At 55.4% G+C, this 26,314-nt stretch overlaps 1 protein-coding gene and 1 long non-coding RNA gene across 3 annotated transcripts; one reads left to right on the top strand and one right to left on the bottom strand.

The window, feature by feature from the left end:
* The first annotated feature begins 923 nt into the window (after positions 1-923).
* LOC123828812 (inositol 1,4,5-trisphosphate receptor interacting protein) lies at positions 924-26,314 on the top strand. Of its 2 annotated transcripts, none has more exons than XM_045854174.1 (2): positions 924-1,661; positions 22,507-26,314. In XM_045854174.1, exon 2 carries the CDS (start codon positions 22,520-22,522, stop codon positions 24,173-24,175), a length of 1,656 nt encoding a protein of 551 aa, XP_045710130.1. In that variant the 5' UTR covers positions 924-1,661; positions 22,507-22,519; the 3' UTR covers positions 24,176-26,314. The 2 variants fall into 2 exon arrangements, with proteins under 2 accessions (XP_045710130.1, XP_045710131.1); XM_045854175.1 differs by lacking the exon at positions 924-1,661 and adding an exon at positions 10,990-11,057.
* Positions 7,741-9,558, bottom strand: LOC123828813. Its single transcript, XR_006787516.1, has 3 exons — positions 9,373-9,558; positions 8,312-8,435; positions 7,741-8,198 (listed from the first exon to the last, which is right to left on the bottom strand). It is a non-coding gene; the product is annotated as an uncharacterized LOC123828813 (long non-coding RNA).

The following is a 26,314-nucleotide window of genomic DNA, read 5'->3' as shown; positions in this document are numbered from 1 at the left end:
GGAAGCTGACCATCAGGTCACAAAGAGTGAAGTCATCAGGTTTAAAAGAAAAACAAATCGAATAACCGTTCCTTATATGAATAAATATACACATTCCCAGGGGGCATTCAAGCACTAACCTTGGAATTCTAGCATACATAACCCTGAACTCTTACCCCCAGGGTTACAAGGTAGTGAGTGCTGGGGTGCTCAGTTCAGGGTCCTCATCTCCCAGGAATTCCCCCTACCCCCACCCCACCTGCTTTGGGGATGAGCACCCCACCCGTCCAACTTGCAGCTATTTTGTAAACACACAGCTCTTTCAAGAACATTTCCCCGGGCCACCCCTTTCCCACCCCTCCCTCCCTACCAGCTCCCAAACTCAGCCATAACTGTGCCTGATGTAAGGAAGGAGCTGTACGCGGCAGCCGAACAAGAGTACTCCTCCAAGGAGAGTAATATGGGTCAGGGGCCAGGGGGTTCTATTCCTCCCCTGTTTATCTTTCGACTCAGCTTCATGTCTTCCAGGCCAGTGTTACGGTTCTGTGACTGGCTTGCAGAGGAAAAGAAGGTGATCTAAGACCCAACAGCAGTAGCAACGGTGATAAAGACTGGGGCAGTGTGTTCTAGTTTCCCCAACGCGCCCTCACTGGTGCTTGACTCCCCCAAAGCAACTTCATGTAGGATCAATTCCAGCTCTTCCCAGTCCCTTCTACTGGCTGTGGAATCTGGGCAGGTCACAAAGATAATAGGTTATGGATTTCATAACCGGTTAAGTACCACCGGGGCGGGGGGCGGGGGGGGGGGGAGGGGACGTTGCTGCTACTGCTACCGCTGCTGTTGCTGCTGCTGCTGCCCTCCAGGTCTCAGTTCCCTGCAGTCCTAAAATAGAGTTCTAATTTCACAACCGTAAACAAGCTCTAGAAACTAAAGCGCCCTCTACAGATAAAAGCATCTAAGTCGCCGTTTTCCTTTTGTGCCTGGTTACTCAGGGAGAAAGGCTAGGATGCATTCGTTTATCATTAAGTTTGGTGAGTTATTTTAATCCTTTCAAGCCGAATAAAGAGAAGGGCCGGCGTCGCGTCTCGATTTATATTTCCCTCCAGGGGACAAAAGAGGTGGCCCCAGGAATCCGCCGCCCGTAAAACGCGCTTCGGAAAACAAACCGTCGACGAGCAGAGACTTAACCCCTTACAGTCAGCCAGACTGGACCGACTTTTAAGGGCGTCCTCGTTGCCTCCCTGTCCACTCGTTCCAGTTTACTCTAGTGGCCAGATCCCATCTCTCCCCGTCATCCTCCAGTTCTGGTGTCCCCTCTGGAGTTCCTAGGGGATCGATGCACAGGCTTCCGTGGTGGACCCTGGGCCCCGCTCCCCTAACTTGCACGGTCCTCCTTAAGGAGCTCTACGGCGGAGAGTAGAGGCGGGTGTTTTGTTCTTATAAGGAGGAAAAGTTTGTGACATCCAGGAAATGAGTAACTCCGAACCTCCTTGAGCCGGGCTGATGGAGGCTAGAAGGCGGGAGCCGGTCGGGGTATCTCCGCCCCCGACCCTCTAATTGTCCAGCCGGAGGGTGCACCGCAGACGAAGCCAAACCGCAGCGTCCGGGCCCTGGGGACTAGCGAGAGCATCCTGGGCCCGCGCGGTCCTCTCCGCGACGGCGAGTGGGGACGAAGGCGAAACGTAAGTGTGGGCTAGTAGCCGCGAGGCTCTGCGTCCTCCTCGTGGGTGGGAAGGTAAAAGGAGGCGATGGACCCGAGGGGCGAGGCGGAGCTGCGCCCGAGATGGCGGCGTGGGGTGGGCGCGCAGGGGCTACAAGGGGGACGAAGGGGCCTCCCTGGGCCCCCAGGTTGGTGCTTACTCTGCAGACCCCTCCTCAGCGCCGGGGCCAAGATGGGGCGCATTGTCATCTGGCATTCACGCTCGCACTCCACGCTCGGCTCCAGCACTGGCCGCGGGTAGCGCCTCTTCCAGGCGTCCGAATTGGGACCACGTCTTTGTTCCTACTGCCCCGACGATCCGTTACTTTTCACCGTCTGAGCAGAGTACTCGGACTCAAAGACGGGCCTCGGGTAGTGGGTGGGAGGCCCACCTCTTTATCCAACTCCCTTCTCGCCTTCCTTCCCCTCCTGGAAGGAGGGAGAAGGAGTGAAGCTTACTTCTTCTTAGTTTAAGGTAGTGAAGCTATGAGGTTGCTGGGGGCGGGTAAAGCCCCTGCCGCTTCCTCTTTTGGAACTGTTAGTGGAAGGGACCTGACACTGTGCAAAACTTTCTCTTGGGACTGTAAATCATCTCTGCCCCTGGCCCGTAACTCACTCCATCCCCAGCCATTTCTCAGTGTCTCCATCTTTCTGACTGCTTGCTAAAGGGATTCAGAAGCCCCAGGGCTGGGCTTCCCATTTTAAATGCTCCTTCTCTTAAAAAAAAAAAAATGCTGCTGCCCAGGAAGGGAAAATATTTTACAGAGCCTCTCAGTGATGGCATTTTGCCTTTTGCCCCTCTGCCTGTTGTGAGAAGGACCCCCCACCCCCACCCCTTCAACACTAGAAGAGCACCAGGTACTGACAGAGCCTGCCTTCTGGATCTGAATCAGTTTCAGAGCTGTATTCAATTTTCTTGTTCCTTTTAAAACCACTTCTACCTTGGAGAGGCTCCCAGGTGACACTAATCGCTAATGGGTGCACTGTGCAGTCACAGGTCCAGGTTACCCACAAAACAGGCATGGCACACGTAGGTAGGATTGCTGCCATTCACCTCTTTACTGATAACATAATAGGCTGTGCTTTTGAGTCCTCCTTCCAGCCTACGTGCCTAAGTGGCTTTCATTGTTTGCTAATTCCATGTGTCTGCTGCTGCTCCAGGCCATTCTGCCCTCATATTTTCCACTTGTGGGTAACCGTGAAGTGGTTATACTGACTCTCCTCTCTCTGGTTGGATGGAAAGGCTTTTTGTTCAAGTGCCATCCTCCAGCTCCGGAATTGTCAAAGATGCAGCAGTTTCAAGCTCTGTCTTTGCCCTGGGTCTGGGGGGGGGGGGGGGGGGGCGGGAGGTGGAGCGGCAGGGGAGAGGGAGGATCTGAAATTTAACCTGATGCCATCATCCCAGAACTTGTCACCTTACCAGAAACACGCTTGCAGCTTCTGCAGCACCCATGAGGAAAACAAAGAGGAGAGTGTGTGGGTGACCTTTGTATCTGAAGGCAAGTTCAGGGAGGAATTTCTGAGTAGAGGCTTCTGGTAAAATTGCCCACCTGAGAAGGTATGTCTGGGAGGAACCTGGTGTTGTATTTTGCCCTCTTGAATTCCCTGAAGTCAATAAAGAGAAACAAGGGGGAGGGGTTGTCTCGTATGGAGGGTACCCATCTTGGTGGGAGGCCACGTGACAAGCATCCTGGGCACAGAGCCCAGGAAGAGTAGAGCTGGACCGCTGGAGCTCAGAACCCCCTTCTTATTGGCTCTTCTTTTCAGGGACACCACTGCCGAATGGGGTTGTGTCCAGAGGGGAAGGGGTGAAGTGGTATGGAGGCTTTGGAAAGTGTGTTTGTGAGGCAGAAGGGAATGAACCTGCACTATTTCCCATCAGCATGTGAGGCCTAGCGGCTTGGGGCTGTGGCCTTGAGGAATCTCAAGCATTGTCCCTTGAGAAAAGAAGGCTTGTTCTGCCTGACCTCCAGAGACTCACTGGTTAGGAGAAGCAGGGAAGTGGCTCCTACTCAGAAGTCAGAAGGAACCTGCCAACAGCCAGAGCCCCTCAGTAGGTAATGCGCTGCCCATCACTCTGCAGAGACAGGTGGCTATCGACACTTACCAAGGAGAGGGTCCTTTCAGATCGGAGGCTGAGACTCTGACCACTCCAGGTCTGGGGCTGAGAGTTTCCTCCCTGGGGATGAGGTAGTACTGTTAGCAGATAGGGGTCTGGCCCTCAGTGGGTCTGCCTAGGGCCAGCAGTGGTGTGTGGGTTCTTGACTTCGTGTAAGAAAGATGTCACAACAGGAGTCCAGGTGACTGTGAGGGTATGTGTATTAAAGCTGGGGACAGTAAAACAAGGAAGGGCCTAGCATAGAAGAAGCAACAGGAGAGGCCAGGACAGGGTGCCTCAGCTCACTGGGAAGTCAAAGAAAAAGGAACCTTGGAGACAGGTTCCGGGGATCAGCCTGGACAAGCCGCCAGATGCCCATTGCCTTAGCGTTTAGGAGCCACATGCCTGTGGAGAAAGAAGTGGAGGAAGAAGAGAGGGGAGGGAGTGGTGAGGGCTGCTCCCCAGAGGGAGACAGCGTTGGGTCCTTTGTCTTGAGACTTTTCTCTTTCTTGCAAGTGGGAATCTTAGGGGTGGTCTCCGGGGAGGGTTTCAGTAAAGTATTCATCAGTTTTCGGAGTGTGCCCTCTCAGGGTCACGGTCTCCACTGATTGCTCAGTGCCAGGGCAGGGGTCATGTAGTCATTTAGTTGGCCCCAGTGCCATCCACCTGGTTTTGCTTCTCTTCTTGGCCTGGAGCTGAAACTCAACTGAGGCCTAGATGATGTCTCTAAGAGGTGACCTTTTGTAACTGGCCATTGTGTTCAGCTTTCTGTCTCAGTTTCACTATTCCAGTTGCCAAGGAATTTTCCTAGTTCCTTACTTCCTGTCTCAGTAGGGCAGCCTGTGGGGCTTTGGAGGAAGGTTCAGAAGTGCTGTGGGTGGGGGCAGGTGTCCCAGGTGTGCTGGGAAGCTCAGGAGCAGGACCTTACGTATGGCTGAGACCAGTCTATCTTGGACTCCCCTCTAATCCAGTCTTGCTGGGAGGGAGGACTAGCCAGGAGAATGCTGAGAGCTGATAAGAACAACAGCCCCAGGGCTGCTGCTAGCCTGTTCCATCCTTTGTGTGATTTCGCATAAGGTGCTCCTTCTAGCAGGAAGCTAGCACCTTGGTGCCATTTAGGAAAAGGAGTTTCACCTGGGTGGGCATCGACAAGGCACGTAGCTGGGCAAGCGGCATGTAACCTGGATCCATCCTCACCACCACCCTGAGTAGGTGCTCTTGACCAGTCCAGCATCTGGACAACCATCTACAGTAGCCTTCATAGCCAACAGTGATTGAGGACTTAACATTCCCCCAAAACCACGTTCCCTGTATTAACTCATTTAATCTTCACAGGAGCTCTATGACGTAGGTATTATCCCCATTTTACAGACGAGGAAACTAAGGCACAGCAAAGTAAAATGTTCAGGAGCCTGGAAGCTGAATCCCAGCCCCTGAGAATTCCCAGCACAAGAAGCAAATTAAGCTTAAAAATGTAGCTTGCTCGGGGTCCCTCATGGGAAAGAAGAAAGAGCAATTGCTCTTTTTCTTTCTTTGTCAAGGGAAGAAATACCCTCTCTCACTCAGCTCAGATGGAGGAAAAGATAGAAAACTCATCTGGCAGAGAAAGGTGCAGGAAGAAAGGCCTCCATAGCTGACAGGAGGCCCGGCCCAAGCATCAGCTGACGTTCCTTCTCCATAGCTGGGCGGTGTGAGGTGGCAAATCCAGTTTTGGGGCCTGGCCGGAGGGCGATGAGTAAGTGCCACCTGGGTGTGCCCCTCACCTGGGCAGAAAACTCCCCCAGGAGTGGAACAAAGCGGGGACTGTCTAGACATGCTCTTCTGACACGTCCTGCCCCCTGACTCCCCACCCGTGTCCGGGGCCTGTTCACCTGCAAACACCTGTCCCAAGCTCCCATTCACAGCTCCATCTTTATGAGCTCTTGTTTCCCATACTGTACATTTCAGCACTTAATTAGCTGGAGCAGAACACTTTTTACTATGTACCTACATATAGAGAGATAAACAGCATTTAGAACAAACCAGGCCTCTCAGCCAGTGAGGAATTCTCAGTGCCTCAATGTCTCCTGGAAAGGGCTGGCTGCACCCAGCAGATTTCCTAGACACAATGAGTGGTATTTGCATAAGTTTAACTACTAGACAGGTGGCCTGAATGGGTCAATGGGAAGCCACACTCAGAAAAAAGGAACCTGGTTCCTACTCCGTGGCTGCCTGGGGAAGTGAAAGGGCCGGGACAGGCCACCTGCAGCGGCCCTGTGAGCGTGGGGATCGGGCACTCCCTGAGGCCAGTGACTGCTTTGGCTCCCTCAGCCACACGGCCTTCCTGGCTGGCCTCTTTGCATTTAAAGGGCTCTCTGTTATCTCTGTCCCTCGTGGTGAGCTTTGGAGAAGGACAAACTTGGTTTGCATCTGGGCTCCACTGCCCAGTAGCTGGGTGTTCTCCATATTGGGGTGAGTGCCTTGACTTCCCCAAGCCTTGGTTTCATCATCAGTAAAATGGGGAGAACTTCACAGGGCATGCGTAGAAAGAGCTAAGCACAGTGCCTGCAGAGACCAGCAGTCTGGCTGGTATGAGCTCTTAAACACGGTAGAGGTCGATTGAGAATCTATATTCTCTACCAAATTCTCTGCAAAGGGCAAGGTCGCAGGGCCCCAGACGGTGAGAAGGAGGTCGACAGTGCCCTTGTGTGGAGTGTGTTCTAAGTGAGGGCAAAGCTGCTTGTCCCGCCATTTCAGCCCACTCAGGAAGAGGGAAGGTCAGGTTTGAGGCTTGGCCTTTTACAGGCAATCAGAGGGGAAGGAAGGGTGAGAAAGGGATCAGGGAGAGAAAGAAGGTCATTTGGGAGTGCCCAAGAGGTCTACAGGATCCTCCCCAGAGTCTTGGGACCTGTGATGTCTTCCCATAGAAAGCACATCCCCCTCCATTCAGGTGGCCCACCCCGTGACATCAGTGGAATGGAAGCACCCTGCAGGTGACATCACTGTTGCCCAGGGCAACACCTCCACCTTGAGGTAGACAGAGAGGAGCAAGAACCTCCTCAACTGTAAGACACAAGTTGCAGGAAGGAGCACGGAAGGCAGGACTTCCACAGGTGTGTTTCTCAGAGGATGGGCAGGAAGAGGGAGGGGCTGCAGGTCCCACGTCTGGGCCGGGAGCCTGTGGGAGGCTGGTCTTCTGTTCTCGGGTTTGGCCCCAGGGAATACAGAGCCCAGTGCTGACAGCTGTGGTCTTGTCTTGTTCTCTGAGCTGTGACCGGGAGCACAGAGCATGCTTCCTTCTCTGGGGCTTCTTGCAGCTCCCCTGGCTCTGGGCCTCCCTTCTCCGGCCTGAATCCCAGGAGATCAGAACCGGGGCTTCCCTCTTCTTCATCCTCACTCCCGAAAGAAAGTGAGAAACAAGGGTGTCCACATCTTTACTGTGGGGAGCCTAAGTGAAAACCTTCATTCGGTGATTGAGCGAGTATGTTTTATGCACCTACGGTAGGCAAGGCGCTGTGCTAGGGATTCAGTGGCCACCGGGAGCATTGTGATCCAATGCACACGGAGAGGAGAGAGAAAGGTGTGGAAGCCACTGCCCCTGAAGTTGGAAATGGAAGTGGGATCTCACCGGGCACCGCTCACCCAGCTCTAGCGTGCCCCACAGACGCGAGTCTTGTGTTTGCCACCTGTGCCTTAAAGAAAGGTAAAAAAACTAGGTGACATGGTAGCTGTCTAAAGAGGTTTCAGAACAGGGATCTCCTTGTCTTTCAACTTGAAGGTGTTCGATTAGAGTTTTTGCCTTGTACAACTGGCCACAACCTCAGGCGCTCTGACATAGCTGCCTGGACTTCCAGCGCATCCGTGTCTAAAGACATTACCCTAATTTTCTGTATGAATGTAGCTTTTTCAGGGTTATGGGTGAAAATTAGAACATCATTAGCAGAGAAAATTATTTGGAAATTGTGGTTAGGAGTCTGGTCCTCAGATCACTTGTCACAACCTTTTGTTCCCAAAACTTGAGTAGCCTTTTAAAAAAAAATGGCTTTATCCACAGAGCGCCTGCTCTGTCTGAGCAAAGCCCCATCTTAGGGGCTTGCGTCCATTTATTTCTTTTCTTCACAACAACCCTTCGAGATAGGTATTATTCCAGTTCTGTAGGTGAAGAAACAGGCTCAGAGAGGCCAAGCTACCTGCCCAGAGTCACAGAGCTGAAAACAGCAGAGGCAGGATTCAAACCCAGATCTCTGCTCCCCAGGGCCTTAGACTCTTCCTGCCGCCTCAGGCCTCTGCTGAGCATGCTGGCCCGGTGAACGTGAAGGTAGCACGCAGAACCCCAGAGAATCGAAGTGTCAGAGCCAAGAGAACAACAGGCAGATCCCCACTCCAGGTTCCCTCTTGCTGTGCCATGCTCTGTGATACTAGCTGACAGTGCAGTTCCTTCGTCTGTTTAAGGAAAACAGTAGCAGCCAGTATCAGATAGTATTCAGAGCACTTTGAAACCCTCAGATGGCAGTCCCCAGAAAAAAGATAAAGCCCACAATTTTCAAATGACTCACTTCCAGGTGGATACACAGTGGGACACCCGCTGCCGGGAGGAGGGCTCCCTTTGAAGCCACCCTGGGCTGCTCCTTCTCCCTCTGGGTCGTGCCTGCCGCGGATGCTGGAGAGTCTCCTGTCAGCCTGGATCAAACCAAAGGGAGGGCGTTGTCATGATCCTGGCCCTACTTGTTGGTGCAAGACCACGTGCTCATAACAAAGTGTTCTCCTGGGAGCCTGTTTCAATAGCCCTCTTAGTAGCAGACAGGGGACCCGCCTGAAGTTCATGAAAGGGTCCTTTGTTTGCTAAGACTCTGTTCCAGAGTCACTGAGGAGACAGGACCACAGCGTGCCTGGGTTGGCAGGCCTGGACGGAGAGTCGGGGATGCCCGACACCCCTGTGAGCTGCTGCAGAATGGCCCCGGCTTCCCTGACGTGGCCCGCCCTGACATGCCACTTCCCTGATGGCCCACCCCAAAACACACTGCCCGGTGTCAGAAGAGCCTCACTCCTTTTTCCTAATCCACTGAGGAGAGGGCTTCCCCATCCTTTTGGCTGAAATCCATTTCAAATGCCCAGTCACCCTCCCAGTATCTCTTCATTAAGTCTAACTCCCTGTGTGATGCCTCAGTTTCACCCAAATTGTCACCTGCCTTTCCCTGAACATTACAGGGGAGGAAAGCCCATAGGTGCATGTCTGATGTTGCACGGAAACCAGGTCACGGGACAGCATCATGGGAAGACTGAAGACTTGAAAGTTAGAGAGTCCTGGGTTCGAATTCTGGCACAGCAATGTTGAGTGAGTGGCCTCACGTCTCTGTGCCTCGGTTTCCTTGTCTGTAAAATAGGGACGGTGCCTCCCACAGAGCTTTACTGGGACATAAAGAATCTTGCACAATGCTTAAATCTCAATAAATATGGCACCTTGGTTGCTTTATGCTAAACCCTCCTGTGGGTGACAGGGCCATGCGGTTTGTTGGGTTTTCTCCAAAAAGGGGAACTGCTTATCATTGTGTCTACAGTCACCTCTCTGCTCCTTCTCTTACCTAAATTGCATCAAACCCCGTAATCTTCCACTTACCTTCCATGTCAAGGAGGTGGGTGCCGGGGAGAGGCAGCTGGGGGTCAGAAAAACTGACCCTGGGGTTCACTCCTGGGTCATTTTCTTGGTAAATGTTGGTGATGAGTCAGTCTGCAGTTAGACGAAGGCCGTCCGGGCTGTGGTCTGTCTCCGGGGCGGCATCCGGGAGGTTTTCCACTCACATTTCCCAAGACACTTCCCACTGTTGGCACTTTGCTTTTCTGACCACAGGGTGCCTCCTAGGGGAAAAAAGCCTTAGAAGCTACTTACTCCATTCAGAACTTTCCACTCTACTCCCATTTCAGATTCTCAGTCCTGGGAGAAAAGATAGTAAAGTTCTTTCCCAGTCCTGCCTCCGTTCATTCATTCATTCATTCATTCATTCATTCAGTAAGCATTCACCGAGCGCCTGCACCTTTAATGCCGGGCGTCAGAAACCAGCGCTGGTCGTCCTGCTAGGAGCTCAGAGGAGAGGGGAAGAGGTCGGTTGGTGCTGCCAGACTCCGAGGGGCAGCTGTGAACGTCCCTGGTGCCAAGCCTCCTGCTCTCCCTCTATGGCAGTCCCTGGGGCCTTTAGAATAAAACAAGGAGGTGTAGGGGGTACAATTTAACCCTATCCCCAGACTTCTGGAGTTGCTACAAGGATGTTGGTAACCCCCTTCTTTGCACAGGAGCAGGGTTTAACAAATTAAAAGGAGACTTGGCCCTATCGCCAGGTCCACAGCCAACAGCAATGCCCTTTATGGGGCACAACCATGTGACTGCCGTGCCGTGAGTAGGTGCTCTTCTCATCCAAGTGGGAGAGCCGGGAGTCAAACACGGGCCTTCTGATTCCAGAGCGTGGCCCCTTGGCTACTACGGGGAAGCCTCTGCAAAGTGTAACCTCTTCTGAGCTGAAGTGCTTTGGGCTGTTTCTTTCTGGTTGGCCTTGGGGCAGGAGCATGCGTCCTGGTGAATTTGACAGCGTGGTGGCTGTTTGCTGTCCACCCCACTGTGTACGTGTTGTTGGTTCAAGGGCACCTATTATGGGCCACATGCCACCTCTGGCAGAAGCCAGAGCCAAGCGTGGGCATCACTCATCATCACTTCATCCCTGTGGCCGGAGAACGAGACGGTTATAGGTCAGTGTTGTTCCGTGTAATTCTCAGGGAGCGTGACTCCCAGCGGTCAGAGATGATCCTGGGCATGAATTTGCTGGCTGTGCCTGGCCTCCCGGCTGAGGCCCGTGCTTTCCTGGGAGGACACGGACTGGGCTGCTGTGACTGGCGAGGCCCTGCGGCGGGAGGGCAGGCAGACGCCGGCTCTGTCGTTCAGCCCCAGGTCTCTGCAGCAGACAGCACAGCCAGGAGGCTGACCGCAAGCTCTTAAGTTTTTTTACAACTGGCTTGGCCTCCCCCTTGCCTTTGTGCCTCTTGCTGTTCTCCTTTATTAAGATGAAAGGGGTTTTAGATCTTTGCAGACACAGAGCCTGAGTGTGTGTTTGTGTGCGTGTGCATGCACGCCCATGTGCAAGTGTGCACAGGAGGCACACAGCACTTCCTCTCCTCCCCACCCCTTTCCCCCTCTCCCCAGCCCAGCTGGGGCCCAGGCATTGTGTCAGGTACCACCCAAGCCACAGCGGACCAGGGCAGGAGAGCAGCCCAGGATTTCTCAGGGTGGGGGCCAGAATCCCTCCGAGCCAGGACGTGAGTAAGAGGTGATAGGGTGGAGGGAGTGGGTGGGGAAACTGGCTTTTCTGTGGTCTCGGAAAAACCCTGGGGGCCCGTCACCCCATGTTGAGAGGTCAGGTTGTCTTCCTGAGCCGGTCTCTTTGTTCTCATCTAGGGATCACAAGGAGCGGGGTTCGCCGGGTACCAGCAGCCTATTTCATTTCATCCATCCCCAGCTCCTCTGTGAGAGGGGGCAGTGGGCGTCCAGGGGAGGGCTCCGTGTCTCCTTTGTTGTCCTTTGTATTACTCTCTGGTTCCTGCGCCTCCTCCCCCAACAAGCCAGTATGTTTACTGTTGTCTGGAACCTGCTTTCTGTCACTGCAGCCTGCCCTGCCAGCCCTACAGAGAAAGTGTGGCTGGTTCTGAGCCTTCACTGCTCTGCTTGAGGCTGGGGGTGGGGGTGTGCAGAGAACACAGGGCACAGGGAGAGACTGGGCAAGTTTGGGGTGACCTGGATGCCTGCCCTGAGATGGGTGTTAATGGTCCCTCCTGCAACCTGCAGGCTCTCTTGTGGGTGCAATGGGTCCGACAGACCGAGGGAAATTATGAGAACTACAAGCTGAAGCCAGACCAACTGACAGCCTACGAGAGCTGCTTCACCACGGGAAATGGTTAGCACCGTGTTCTATTGTTAGCACACCCGTGTGATTTCAGGTCTAGAAATTTGAGATGGGAATGGGGGAGGGTGGTCAAGGGAGACCCTGCTTAGGAAACACTCCTTCCTACAGTGGAGCAGTGAAGCACGCCTCCTTTTGAAAGGGGGTGTGTCCAGCACGCAGGGTGAGCACACTGGTGCGTTCCCAGGATCACACACACGTCCTCAGTGTCGCGAACCCGCAGCCCTGCGTCAGCCTCTGCCAGACTCCCTGGGAAATGGCGAGACGAACAAGCCCTGACCAAGGAAGGAAGCGGTGGGGCAACACAGAACTCAACAGCGCATTCTGATGAAATGGCAGCGTCTGCAGCCTTAGTCCGGGCCTGCCCTGGGTTTCAGCTCTTCCCTTCTCTTCCTGCTTGTGTGGCCTTGAGCCATTGCTCGACCTCTCAGAGCCCTGGGCTCCTGCCTGGGAAATGGGACTGCAGCCTGGGCCAGAGGGCTGAGAATGAGACACTGCCTGCACGGGTGGCTGGCCAGGCGCTGCTCACACTCACAGGGCTTCCCAAACATTCCCTCTCCCCCCATTGGTTCTTGCGTCCCTTTCAAGAAAGATTTGTCTCGGGAGTGTGGGGCGGGGGAGCAGGAGGGAGATCAGGAAGGCTCCTGGAACCAGTTTCTGAGATGGGCTTGCTGTGAGCACCGGTGGGCGGGTTTCACTGCAGAGACCGGCGGTGTGCATGTGGCAGGGGCAATGGTGGGCAGGAGGTACCCAGGGAAAGTGGACGACCTGAAGTGGCTGGGTCAGGCTGCAAGGGAGCCCAGAGGTCCCCTGGAGCTGCCTAGGGCCAGGCCCTGAACATCAGGCTTAAAGCTCAGTCCTGTACGGCATGGACACAGGAGCCCTCTGAAGTGGGAAGACCTCCAGAGCCAGGGAGGCTACCCAGGGTGGCTGGGATTAGGGATGGGTCGGAGAAGCTGTCTCCAAACGTCCACGCCCGCTGGGCCAGTTAGTGTGGAATCCCCAGGCTTTGGTGCAGAGCAGAGGCCGTGACAGAGGGGGCTGGGGCCCTGGAGGTGCCCAGCAGAGACGTGAGCGCTAGTGGGGGGCCGAGGTGGGGAGTCCAGGGTGCACTGAGCTTTGAGACCCAGTTAGTCTCCTGGGGCTGCTGTAACAAAATACCACAGACTGGGTGTCTTAGAACAACAGAAGTGTATTCTCTTTCAGTCCTGGAGGCCAGATGTGTGAGAGCAGGGCACCTGTAGTGCCACACTCCCTTCAGATGCTCCAGGGAAGAAGCCTTCCTCGCCTCGTCCAGCCCGACCTCTGCCTCCCTCTCTGCTGTCCCCTTCTCCTCTGGGTCTTTTTTCTCACTTTCTGTCTCTATAAGAACACATTGAGTTTAGGGCCCACCTGGTCACTCCAGAATTATCTCAGCTCAAGATCCTCAGTTTAGTTACATCTGTAAAGACCGTTCCTTCAAATGAAGTCACACAGACTTCTCTTTCTGAGGACCACCATTCCACCTGCTTCAGTGACTGCTGGGCTGGAGGGGACCTGCGGAGGAACTGGGGTGTGGGCCTGGACTCCGGGCTGGCCGGGGAGCCCTTTCCGTGTCTCTGTGACCTGCAGACCTCTCTGTCGTCTCGTAGCCTCTTCCCCTTCCACAGCCCAGCCTAGTGAGCCTGTCAGTCCATCAGTCAGTCAGTCTGTCTGCCCTGAGACGCTGTGATTTTCCATGACACCCTGCAGGTCAGGACCTCTGCTGTGTGGAGTCAGCGTGGCCGGGTGGAAGGACGCCATGTCCTTCCTGGGAGATTGATGGCCTCCCTGCCTTCCACATCCTCTGGGACAGGAAGGATGTGGGCTCTCCCACCCACAGTGGGAAAGTCCAGGTTGCTGTCCTTCCTGTGCCTGGACTGGGCAGCCGTGTGACCCTAGTCCAGAGGATGGGATTGGCATCCTGCTGGCTTTCTCTCTGTAGAGTACGTCTTGGGGAAACTTAATGCTGGGACAGGTATGATGGGGCGCCCTCTGCGAACCTGGCCAGTGTGGCCACGTGTGGCGACAGCTGAGCTCACCTTGGTGAGATGGCCGCTCCCCTCACAGTGCATTTCCCAGGCCCTTGTCAGTAGGCCCACCTCAGCCGGGCGTGGGGTGGCAGCCTCTCCTCTCTGCTCACTCATTCTCTCTGGCTCCCCCATACTCACCAGAGCCCAGGCTTGACCCCTGGCTCTTCCTGAGCTCAGGTCTCTGCTGTGTCTGTCTGGGGCCTTCCCCAGGTTTAGTGGGGAGCGGTGGGACTCTGGTCCTCGGGTTGTGGGAACCACAGACTTCAGCCTGTGATACCAAAGCTTCCTAGTGCAAGGTCTCTCTTTCCTGCTAGTCCCTGGGAAGGACAGGGGAAGGCCGTTGTGTAAGCCCCAAACACAGGCCTGGCCCGCGGTCAGCCCTCATAAGTGCTGGTTATGGTTGTTCCGAGGGTGGCTGCTAGGGCTGACTGGGAAGCACCGGAAGGAGCCCAGAGGCCAGGAGGGCGGCAGGTCCGAGGAAGCCGAGCCTGGCTAGGGGCCAGGGCAGAGGCCCTGCCCAGCGAGGGAGGAGGAAGGTGACCGAGGGATGCTAGAAGGGTTGCACAGATGCTGAGAAGGGGCAGTGGTGGGGGCCCAAAACTGCACCCCTTCCACCCACTTTCTCAATTATTTTTGTTAAGCCTCTTCCTTCCTATTTCCCCACTTCCTTTTTTTGCCCGCCCCTCCCTCTCCTACCACGCTTGAGGCCTGCCAGGACTCGGGACCTAGTCCCCACCCCCAGTGCTGCTCAGCCCCTCTCTGCACCCCCAAATCCCCTCCTCCATCCCTATTTGGGGAGCAAGTGGAAAGAAAGCAGCCAGAGATGGATGCCCCGGTGGCTGTATGATCTTGCCTTTGCTGGGGCGTGGGTCAGCTCTGCGGGGACCGCCGTTCTGAAAGGGTGGGAGCCCGTCCCGTTGAGGGCAGCGTGTTCAGAGCTCCTCTCATCCAACCACCTGTGCGGGCGGAGTCTGTCTGTCCCCTGGCCTTGAGTTAGGCAGAGGAAGAGGAAGCAGTTTGTGGAGATATGTCGCTCCCACAGTCGATCATGCGCTCCCAAACTCATGACCAGCCAACAACCACTGCCATCCTGGGTGCCGGCACTGTGCCCAGCCCTGAGCCCGGCGCCCTGTGGGAGGCAAGGGCACGTCAGCTTCTGGGCCTTGCTGGACCTGTAGGTGGGAAGGCAGGGACCACCTGGTGGGTGAACTGATACAAGTAAAGAGCAGGAAGGTGACCCAACCTGCCGCAGCTCAGACAAGGGCGAGGCAGACAGGCACCGAGGGGCAGGCTCCCCAAACGCCGGTGCCCTTGGACTCAGTGGGGGAGCTCAGGCGTGTGGGCTCCGCTACACAGAAGCGTGGAATCAGGAATGAGACAGAGAGATAGGCCAGACCACAGGAGAGCCTCACCAGGGCTTCGGACAGACGGCTCCTGGGGCCCAGACTCCAAGTCCAGACTCAGGGTCAGGCTCGTGCTCTGCATTCAGTGTGTCCTATCTCACAGTCCTGTTTCTCCAAGTCCTGGGAAGCCTGGGGGACTGCCGGCCTGGATGAGTTGGGTGGTCGCCACAGGCGATGGTACATCGGGCAGAGGGAGGTAACAGGGCTCTCGTCCCCTAGGGGGATGGAGGGAGACCACAGAGAGGAGGACAGACTTCAGACAGGGACTCTTAGAAGCCACCCAGTGAATCAGCCTGACCACCAGTCTCTTCATAAGATGAGGATGTTGGCACTGGCCAATGTTCTGAAAATTAAAGGACGAAGTACATACAAAGTACGTAGCTTCCTAAATGTGGGCTGATGTTGAAAACATCATCGCTTTCACGACTACCGTCTGTGCGGGAACCCCTGCAAGGGCCCCAGGGTGGTATCCGTCTGCCTGGACCACCTCTGCCTCCTGCCCACCCCTGCCCTCCTATTCAGGTGCATCTCCTCTCTAGGCCTCTGTTTCCTCATCTGTAAAATGGGCTTAGATTGGTATCCCTAAATCTTGACACTGAATGTGTGGTTTTATTGCCCCCAAACAACCACGTACCCCTTTAGCTGGGACTTGTAAAACTCCAGCACAAGGCCAGTGCACAGTAGGGGTTCAGCCAGACTTATCAACAGTTTGGTCTGCCCTTGGCCCCTTCTTTGTCAGAGGGCCCAGAACCTAAGCAGTGAGAAAATGACCCAAGTCACCCTTGGGGGCAAAAAGGGCACTGCCCTTCCGTCAGCCCACCTCCTGGATTCCATTTCGCAAGAGAGCACACGTGCTGCTCCCTGGGCTCAGGGGGTGACACCAGGGCGCGGGCTGCCTTTGCTGTTGTAATTAGCAGAGCTAATTGCACCCCACGGGCTGGGTTGGGGGCAAAGCCTTGGAGAGCTCCAAAATCTGGGCTTCAGTGATGCTCAGGAGCCCCACCCTCCTCCTCCCTGGAGGTCTTCCCTGCTTGGGCACGGGAGAACTGAGACGCCAGTGGGCGTTAGAACCACCTGGAGGGCTCGTGAACACGCACGTGCTGGCCCCGGCCCTGCAACTTCTGATCAGCAGGTCTGCAGTTGCACCTGAAAATTTGCGTTTCCACCAAGTTCCCAGGCGATGCTGGGGCTGCTGTGCTGGGGCCTCTGTGCTGGGAAGTACATTTTGAGAGCCGCTGTCCCAAGGGGATTGCTGGGCTGCCAAGAATGGGGTCCTGGTCACCCCTGCTGTTGAGGCTACAGTCAGCCAGCCCTGGGCACGGGGTAGAAGGCACATGATGAACACATCGTGGGGTGGACCAGGCTCCCCCTGCTCCGGGTTCGCTGTAGGGAGTCTGTCTGGAAGGAGGCAGGGAGGTGGATGTGGAGCTGAGGGGGTTCACACCCTCATCTTCCCAGCAGGCGGGCACAGGGAAGACCTGCAGATAAGGGTCCTCGATGAACAGGCATGAAACTCTTCCTCTGCCTTTGCGTGGCCTGTTGCTCACACACCATATGTGCCCACAGCTCATCTGTCCTGTGATCGGCTGGTGGCTATCTGCTTCCGGATGTGGGCTGTAGTGCTCTTACTGCCGAGGGTCTTTGTGGAACATCCAGCGTGTTCCTTGCGTACAGCGGGTGCTCTGTGAACAAAGAACTGTGGGAAGGACTTGGGCTTTACAGGTGGATGCAGACAGAACGGGCTGGGTCTTAGCCAGGCTGTGCCTTTTCCAGTCCTGTGGCAGGAAAAGTACCTCCTCTCTTGGACTTCGGTTAACACATCCATTAATAGGGAGAACCCACTGCTCGGAAAGTTGTGGGGGTCCCTGAGTGCAGGGCCCAGCACATCCCAGTGAGGACCTGATGAATGGCACTCGTGGTGGCATTCGCTGGAGTGAGCTGTGGTGGAGGTGCTGTAGGGCTCTGGGGGATGCAGGAGCGAGGGACCCCAGGGAACGGGTTTGCCCCTTGGGGTTTCACCCCGACGGTCTGGCCGGGCTCGGAGTAACGGTCTGAGTAAAGCACTGGCTCTGGCCAACCACCTGCAGGCCTCTGCCCTTGTGACCCTGGCCCTTTGCCAGGCTAAGTTTAGCTGTGACCTGCATGGGCTGCCATGCTCCGTGGGCAGGGGCTGGGGTGGAGAGGAACTCAGCAGGCTTCCTGCCAGCTTCCTGGCAAGCAGATAGACACAGCCCTGAGAGTGACCCAGGTTTATTTTCAAAGCCAAATCCACCCACTAGATATCTCAGGTCGCATGTGTGGGGCAGCCTCAGAGATGAGAGCTCTGTCCCGAGGCGGAGGTGAACTTCCTTGAATTGGGGGAAAGGGGTCCTTTGGGAAGGGGAGTGGGAGAGTTTGTGAGAGGCTCCAGCTACCTGTCCTGTCTCCACGGTCTGGAAAAGTCTAACAGCCCAGATTCCCTCCCCTCACATTTTTAACCCCGAGGCCCCCAGGGCAGTGCTCTCTGTAACTTGGTTGGCGGAGGCGGGGGTGGGGGGGCAGCAGAGCCTTCCAACTCAGCCCCGTCTAGTACTCATTGAGCAGCCACAGCCTGGCCCATTCCCCGGAGGCAGGGTCAGCCGTGGTTAATGAGGAACAGAATGACCAGGGGGATCCCACGCTATCCCTGGGAGGACACTGAAATTTTAAGTAAGTAGTGAGTCAGCGGGAACTCTGCCTCCAGGAGAATCCAAGGCTCGGAAGGCTGCTCCCCTTTGCCGGGAGGCAGGGTGGGTGGAACGGTGTTCCCAGGGACAGCAATACCGAGGGAGCATTTGTGCTTTCAAAGCACTTTTGAGCGTGTATTCCTCCACACCCCTGCGACTCGGGCAGGGCTGGTGTGCTTAACAGATGAGAAAATAGGCCGATGAGGCCGAGATGGGGAGGCGCTGGTGTTGTGAGGGCCCTGCTCTTTGCCAGGCACTGTGCTAAGCCCTCGAGGTAGATCATCTCACTTACTAACCCAATCTCCCTGCAACCGAGCAGACTGGGGCCCGTCCACATGGCGCCCTGGCGAGTGACCCAACAATTAATGCTGGAAGGAACAGGTCTTTATTTACAATATTCCAGCCTTGGAGGGGCTCACAGCACTTCAGGTTGGAGTCCTCTTCTCCCATGAGACCCAGCACTGCCCTTGCTCCCCAAAAGGCTATAAGCCAAAAGCCCCAAAAGTTCCCCATCTCCTTGTCTGAATTTAAGCCAGCTGCACAAACAGTCTCGCAGCAGCTCTCGCTCTCCTTCAGGATCTGGGGTACACTGTCGTCAGCCTCCATGTAATAGTCTAGGAAAGCCTGTGCCGTGGTGCGCAGGATCACGGGGAAGTTCAGGAAAGATGGTCCGTATTTGGCTCTGTATAGTCTGCTCCCGTGTATAATGTGCACCACGTTTCAGTGCGCATTATACTCGGACTTATTATGCCCGTAGTATGTAATCATTATACCCATGTATAATGCCCATCCTTATTTTCCCCTCAAAAATTGGGGCAAAAAAGTATGCATTATACGCAGCAAAATACGGTAAGCCCCAAGAGTACAGAGTCCGGGTTTGTAAGGCTGCAGGTCAGCGTCTTGCAAGAGAGAGTCTTCGGAGTCAGCCAGAGGGGGCACGATCAGAGCGGCAACGCGCCTCCCCCCTCACTACACCAGGCTGCGTGGCCGGGTCCTGGCCACCAGCTACGTGGTTGCTTGCTCACTTCCCCCTGTCACGTGGCTGCTCCATCACTGCTCCCTCATGGCTCTTCTACTCCCTCCCAGGCGGCCCGGCCTAGTCTCCCTTCCCTGCCGGCAGCGCCATGGCTCCTCCTCCTCACTCCTCACTCCGGGCAACACGGCTCCTCTCTTCACGGCTGCCTGCCCTTGCTTTAAATCCTGACCTGGAACCTCCCGTGTGACCTCATCTCCAACTCCTCCCACAATAAGCTACAGTTGCCAGTTCTCCTGTATCGTTTACATTTATTCAGCAGCCATTCCCAGTCAGGGCAACAGGGACTCAGTGGTCCAGGGGGAACCTGCCTCCCCTGGCTACTTAAAGGATATGCCCTTAAAGGCACACCCACCTTGCCCTAGGCAGTAGCACGGCTATTAAACTAGCCTGTTATGAAAAGCATCTCAAGCCGGTATAGTCAGCTCCCCCTATCCTCCAACCAAGGACTGTGGGGGTTTTCTCCTATTTTCCCTGGGCACACCCCCTCATCCTACACCCCATTACATCCCTTTGAAGGATCGGCTGTCATTAGCTCCATCTCACATGTAAAGCAGTGGAGCCCCAGAGAAGCCATGTGACGCCCCAAGACCACTCAGCAAGGAGAGGGCCAGTCAGCTCCTACAGCCCAGGCTCCTTCCACTGTGCTTCCCTCGTGCTCCTGTCCAGGTCTTGTGTGTAACCCTACTCGTTACTACCAGTGTTACTGCGGGCTGCCTGCATCCTGCCAGAGCTCCTTGTAGGGGTGCCTGGATGGCCCTCTCCATCTGAACCGCCCACAGGAAGGTTCCTCTGCTATTCCCATCCCTTCACAGCTACGCTTATAAGAAAACTTGCTCAGGGGCAAGCATTTTGCTAAGTACTTTATATGAATTCTCTCCATCAAGCTTTACAAGGGAGGGATATAAACGAAGAGACCGAGGTTCTGAGGAGTTCTGTGATTTGTCCAAGGTCACGTCCCTAGTCGGCGCACGTGCTGGGTGCTAACCCAGTCTGTCTCCTCCAGAGGCCATCCTGTTACCCCTTGTACAGGGAGTCAGTCTAGTTGGTCTGGAGTTTTGAACCTTGCTGCCCCGGGACGAGGTGGCCCTTGCGGCCCTCCACCCTCCTGCAGGCCCAGGGAGCCCTGCGGGAGCCCCCAGGCAGAGGACTTTGTGTAGTTGTCGGGCTTGGCAGGGGCGCCACTCCCCAGTCAAGGCATCCTACCCCGAGCTGGCAAGGAGACTGACCTGCTGGACTGGGAGCTGCCAAAAGCTATTACTGTGACTTGCCAGGGCCTGCTGTGTCCAGAGGTGGCTGCCCGTAGTACAGAGGCCCTGAAGGGACTCAAACCCTCAGATTCTCTCCTAACTGGCTGCTGCCTGGTATTCTAATATTAATACTCCTTTATCTTAAAGCTCTGATCCAGCCCTGGCTGGCATAGCTCAGTGAATTGAGCTATGGGCCTGTGAACCAAGGGGTTGCCAGTTCAATTCCCAGTCTAGGGCACATGCCTGGGTTGCAGGCCAGGTCCCCAGTGGTGGGGGCGTGTGAAAAGCAACCCCACATTGATGTTTCTCTCTCTCTCTTTCTCTTTCCTTTCCCCTCTCTCTGAAAATAAATAAATAAAATCTTTAAAAACAACAACAACTCTGATCCACATTCATCAGCCAGTCCCGTGGCTTGTCCTTGGACCACCGTGGCAAAACTTTCCACTGGTGGTTCTCTGATGTCGTAACCAGGGCTGACCTGTTTCTGCAATTATCTAATGAGCTGCTCCTTGTCTTGGGCAAGAAAAGCTGGCTAGCTGCCCCCCTGCTTTTTCGTCACCCTCCCCCCTTCCAGTCTGACTTCCTTCACTTTCTCCCGTCCTTTCTCCCCTCCTCAGGCAGAAATACACGCTTTTGAATTCACCTATCTGTGAGGCCCGACCATGTCTGCGCACTGAATTCTGCCCCCAATGGGGAGGGCCCTCCCTCCCCACCAGCCCATTGGGTTCCTGCTGACACGGCCATCCGTGTACAGGGCGGAGTCACATCTGGGCAGCAACTCAGGTCATTTACATCCTGGCACTGCCAAGTAGAACCTGCAGAGGTGCCTTTACCTGGTGACAAATACCTGCTGCTTGGCACCCCTAGGGTTTGACCCAAAACAGGTGGTTTTCAGGATGCAAATTCAAGATCAGGGAATGGGCTCAGGCTAAACAAGACGCTCCCATCAGTACTGTGGGCCTGTGCCAGGGCGGGGGGGGGGCGGAGCCCTCCGTGTTCTCTTTGTTGTTCAACAACAATCTCATTTGCTTATTTGCTCTAGTAGCTAAGGTCTCGGCAGGAAGGTGACAGGGCAAGTGTGGGAAAGACCCATTGTTACCTCCCAAGGCTTCTGCCAGGGAGAAAAAGAGGCGCAATGTAAGGCTTACACTGTAAGACAATGCTTCTTAGACTTTGATGTGGACAGTATTGAAATGCAGATTATGGTTCAATAGGTCTGGGGTGGAGCTGAGATTCTGCATTTGTAACAAACTCCCAGAATATATTGCAACTGCAGAGTGTGAACGGCAATGATTTTAAAGGGTTAGCACGTCCCCAAAAGTCCCTTGAGACCTAAAAATTCATTTATCCTGGAGGAATAGAGTGTCTCCTTTCACAAGTAAGAAGTAGCATTTCAAGGTCAGATGACTTGTGGTAGGAAAACCAATGTTTGGTTTGTCTCCAAGATCGTCCTGGGAAAGACCCAGGAGATGAATGTCTGACTTTGGGGTGGGGTCTTCCAGATCTGGAGAGGTTTACTGTAAAGGAAGGTAAGGGCTGAAAACAGCCTCAGAAACATCCCTGTTCAATGACAACATGCTGCGCACCGCTCACTGCTGTGTCTGCAGTCTGCACGGGTCATCACGTCCATCGATACGAAGACCCCGTGGGCACTGAGGCTCCCCGGTGTGCCATGAGGAAACGGGCTCAGAAATGTGAGCTGGCTTGCCCACCGTCACAGCGAATCAATGACAGGGCTGGCTTTGGAGCCCAGCCCTCTTATTCTTAACCACTAGGCTCTGCTGCATTGAGAAAAGATGCATTTGCCACACATAATTGATTGGGGGAGAAGCAGATGTCTTATTTGAGACTTTTTAGGTTTCAAGTGATGGAGAAACAACTCAAACTGATTTCATCATAAAGCAAAATTTATTGATTTGTATGACTAAAAAGTCCAGAGGTAATGGCTTCGGGCATAGCTGGATCCACTTTCCTTTATGTTGGCATCTTAGACAGACCCTGCTTTGAGGTAACTAGAGAACCAACAGCACATTTAGTCCTGTTCCCATTGGTCCCAACAGATCCTACCTCTGTCTCCCATTGGACCAAATGGAGTCGTGTTCAATCCTGAACTAATCACCGTTGCCTGTTGGGGACTGGGGTTGGGGGGACTAGTCTTGAGCCTGGGCTGTATGCTCCCCTAGAGCTGGGGGTGGGTTCATCTCCACCCAAGCCTTAAGGACTGGGATTAGTAAAGGGTTGGTTCCCAGGGAAAGGGGGGTGTTACTATCAGAAACTGTAAGACATTCCCCAGCTCTTACAGGGCAGGGGTTGGTGGGAGGGTCCAGGGAAGCTTGGTGTGACCGTCAGTCTCTTTGTGTCGCCAGGTCAGCTCCAACCATGGCACTGGGGCTCTTCCGGGTGTGTCTCGTGGTGGTGACAGCCATCATCAACCACCCGCTGCTGTTCCCACGGGAGAATGCCACGGTCCCCGAGAATGAGGAGGAGATCATCCTCAAGATGCAGGAGCACGAGCAGAAGCTGCAGCTGGAACAGCTGCGCCTGGAGGAGGAACTGCGGCTGGCGGTGGAGATGGAGGCCCCAGAGCAGGTGGCAGAGGAGGGCCAGCAGCAGATGGAGAGCCACACAGCCTGGGACCTGTGGAGCACGCTCTGCATGATCCTCTTCCTAGTGATCGAGTTGTGGCGGCAGGACCACCAGGATGGGCTATCGCCTGAGTGCCTGGGCGGGGATGAGGATGAGCTGCCTGGCCTGGAGGGTGCCCCGCTCCGAGGCCTCACCCTGCCCAACAAGGCCACACTGGACCACTTTTATGAGCGCTGCATCCGGGGGGCCACAGCTGACTCGGCCCGCACCCGGGAGTTCGTGGAAGGCTTTGTGGACGACTTGCTAGAAGCCCTGAGGAGCCTGTGCAACCGGGACAGGGACATGGAGGTGGAGGACTTCATTGGCGTGGACAGCATGTACGAGAACTGGCAGGTGGACAAGCCGCTGCTGTGCCAACTCTTTGTGCCCTTCACCCCCCCTGAGCCCTACCACTTCCGCCCAGAGCTCTGGTGCTCCAGCCGCTCGGTGCCGTTAAACCGCCGGGGGTACGGCCAGATCAAGGTGGCCCGGGCTGACATGGATACACTGGGCTGTATCTGTGGCAAGACCAAGCTCGGGGAAGACATGCTGTGTCTCCTTCATGGCAAGAACAACTTGGTGAGGCCCAACAGCGAGGTGGAAGACCTACTGTGTGCCAGAGGTTCCCCGTACCTGGACACGATGCAGGTCATGAAGTGGTTCCAGGTGGCCCTCACCAGAGCCTGGCACCGCATCGCCCACAAGTACGAGTTCGACCTGGCCTTTGGCCAGCTGGACACCCCGGGGTCCCTCAAGATCAAGTTCCGCTCTGGGAAGTTCATGCCCTTCAACTTGATTCCTGTGATCCAGTGTGATGACTCAGACCTCTACTTTGTCTCCCACCTCCCCAGGGAGCCCTCCGGGGAGACCCCGGCATCCAGCACTGACTGGATTCTGTCCTTTGCTGTCTATGAGCGACACTTCCTCAGGGCGACAACGAAGACACTGCCCGAGGGCGCCTGCCACCTCAGCTGCCTGCAGATTGCCTCCTTCCTGCTCTCCAAGCAGAGCCGCCTGACCGGCCCCAGCGGGCTGGGCGCCTACCACCTGAAGACAGCGCTGCTGCACCTCCTGCTCTCCCGGGGGGCCACCGACTGGAAGGCCGGGCAGCTGGAAGCTCGTCTGCACGAGCTGCTCTGCTTCCTGGAGAAGAGCCTGCTGGAAAAGAAGCTCCATCACTTCTTCATCGGCAACCGCAAGGTGCCGGAGACCATGGGACTCCCCGAAGCTGTGCGCAGGGCGGAGCCTCTCAACCTCTTCCGGCCGTTCGTCCTACAGCGAAGCCTCTACCTGAAGACAGTGGACTCCTTCTATGAGATGCTCAAGAACGCCCCGGCGCTCATTAGCGAGTACTCTCTACATGTCCCCTTAGACCACGCCAGCCTGCCCCAAAAACCTGTCGTCCTGTAGAGCGGCCGGAATCTCGAGGGCCAAGATGCAGGGCATCCCACGTGCCCACCCCACCCCCACAAGAACATCTCAGGCCCTGTCCTGAGGAAACGGCAGGCTTTGTTGGGAGCCGTGGCTAGCCTGCCAGAAGCCGGGCCCTGTAAAGTGGAGGAAACAGAATTCCAAGCCGGAAGGCAGTTTGCTTTCGCACAGTGGGGCCGGCCAGTGAAGCTATTATCTGGGTCTGGGGCCTGAGCCTTTGCGGCCTTTACTTTTGGATCATCACGAATGGCCAAGATGATGACGGAACACTCTCTGAACACTGAATTTGAATTAATGCAACATCACTTAGGTATAATTCTTTTTATACCGCACGTCCAGTGTTTACTTGAATATCGGCAGAGAGCTGAAGGGATGCTGACAGGGATCCGTGATAAGACTGCACACCCCTATTTCCAGGAACCCTTGGCCCCCGGCGTCTGCCACCAAAGCGCTAATAGGGACAGATGGTGGAATTCACAACCGTCCATTCACAGCCTGCACAGTAGGGGTCCCACTGTGGCTGATGCGTTTTTTGTACTATTTGGAGACAAGACCTAATAGAGAGTCGAGGCCCCAAGTGGCTAATGTCTCTGTTGCACAGAAGTGGGTACTTGGTGGCAGAGAGAAGTTTAAGTTGACCACTTTTCCAGCTACACACCTCATTCAGGGTACACCTCCTTCTCCCTGCCCCTTTCCCCAGCTTGGTGCTGTGTCCCTAGCACCATGGATGCCACATACCATGCTGGGTACAAATTCAGTTGTCCCTCACCCCTCCTTCTTCTCTCCACAGCTGGTGGGGGAGGGCAGAGGCCGAAGGTGAAAGCCAATAGAAAAGGAGAGGCACTGGGTGACTGGGGTGAAGGGCAGCCTAGCACCTGGGGTCCAGGGGAAGTTGCAAAGCTGAGAGGTGAGGAATGCTATTGCCCTGAGTGCTCTTCAGGGCCCCGGCCCTAGAGCAGGGCATCCTTGGAAGCAAGAGCAACTGCGGAAACCCAGCTCCTGCCTACAAGCCCAAGACCCCCCAGCTATTCACTCCAGCAGTTTCCTCACTACACAGAACGCCTGTTCTGGGTGGGTCTTGCTGGCCGCACAGATGACCGAAACCCCAAGAGCCCAACAGCTCGGCTAACTAGGAACACACAGGGACAGCATTGTGGGCACAGCTCCCAGGCCTCAGAGAGGCCACCTCGCTGCCGCCGGGGCTGCGGTCACTTGGCAGGCACCAGAGCCTGTGGTTGGAGCTGGCCCCTGTCTCCAGACCTGGTTCGGAAGGGTTGGGAAGCGCTCCTCCTCCACTGTGGCTTCACTGGTCCTTCGGGATTTCCCATCTCGGCATTGCCTCAGTAACCCTTGCAGAGGGCCGAAGAGGAGGCAAGAATGAGTGTGCCTTCCGCAGCACCTGGGTCCTCCCTCCAGCGTGAGAGCGGGTGGAGCCTCCCAGACGGCACACCCCGTTCCACAGTCTGTTAGACTCACTGCCACCTGAAGAAAGGATATTGTCCCTGCCCCAGGAGTGCTCTCACCCGGCCTCAGAGTGCCCTCGAGATGGACAGTTTGCCCAACGGGGTTAATTCAGGGCGGGGGGCTCAGCCGCAGTGGGGAGCTGAAGCCTGCAGGAAGCCTTCCATGTGAGCCGGAGTTAGATGGAGCAGTGTTGGGGTCTGCCGCTCCCCAGGCCCACAGTGGCTGGCCTTCCAGGGACCAGTCCTGCCCACGTGGTCTCCAACAATAGCCTCGAGCCCCTTATTCTGCTGGGCTTTGTTTCCAGAGTCGGGGTGAATTTCCTTATTTATTATCCCCTGTGCCTTTCCTTTCCCGTCTTCCTCTTTATCTTGTGCTTGGAAGAGACCCCGGCAACCAAGAACCAGCCTGCAGAGGCCAAGACCAAGCCTGACTCTCCCTCAGCTTCCCCTTTGCTTCCAGGAGAAAGTCCACGGAAAAAAATCACCTTGTTTGTACAGAGAGGACAGAACTCAGCGGGGAAACGGGGATCTTTTATGCACCGAAGCGGCTTCTGAAGCAGAAAGCAGCAAGGCTCTTGGTGTTCATGCTGCCTTATTTATATTAAAGGAAGAATTAAATTCCTGCAAAGAGAATTAAATTCCTGCAAAAACTGGT

The sequence above is a fragment of the Phyllostomus hastatus genome, unplaced genomic scaffold, assembly GCF_019186645.2.
Source record: "Phyllostomus hastatus isolate PE091 unplaced genomic scaffold, TTU_PhHast_1.1 phas_scaffold_1066, whole genome shotgun sequence".
Taxonomy (NCBI): Eukaryota; Metazoa; Chordata; class Mammalia; order Chiroptera; family Phyllostomidae; genus Phyllostomus; species Phyllostomus hastatus.
Note: the sequence above shows the minus strand (reverse complement) of the source record. Positions and strands in the feature narration are given on the sequence as shown.

Excerpts from the sequence above, each read along its gene's own strand:
- LOC123828812 (XM_045854174.1), top strand. The coding sequence starts at position 22,520 with ATGGCACTGGGGCTCTTCCGGGTGTGTCTCGTGGTGGTGACAGCCATC.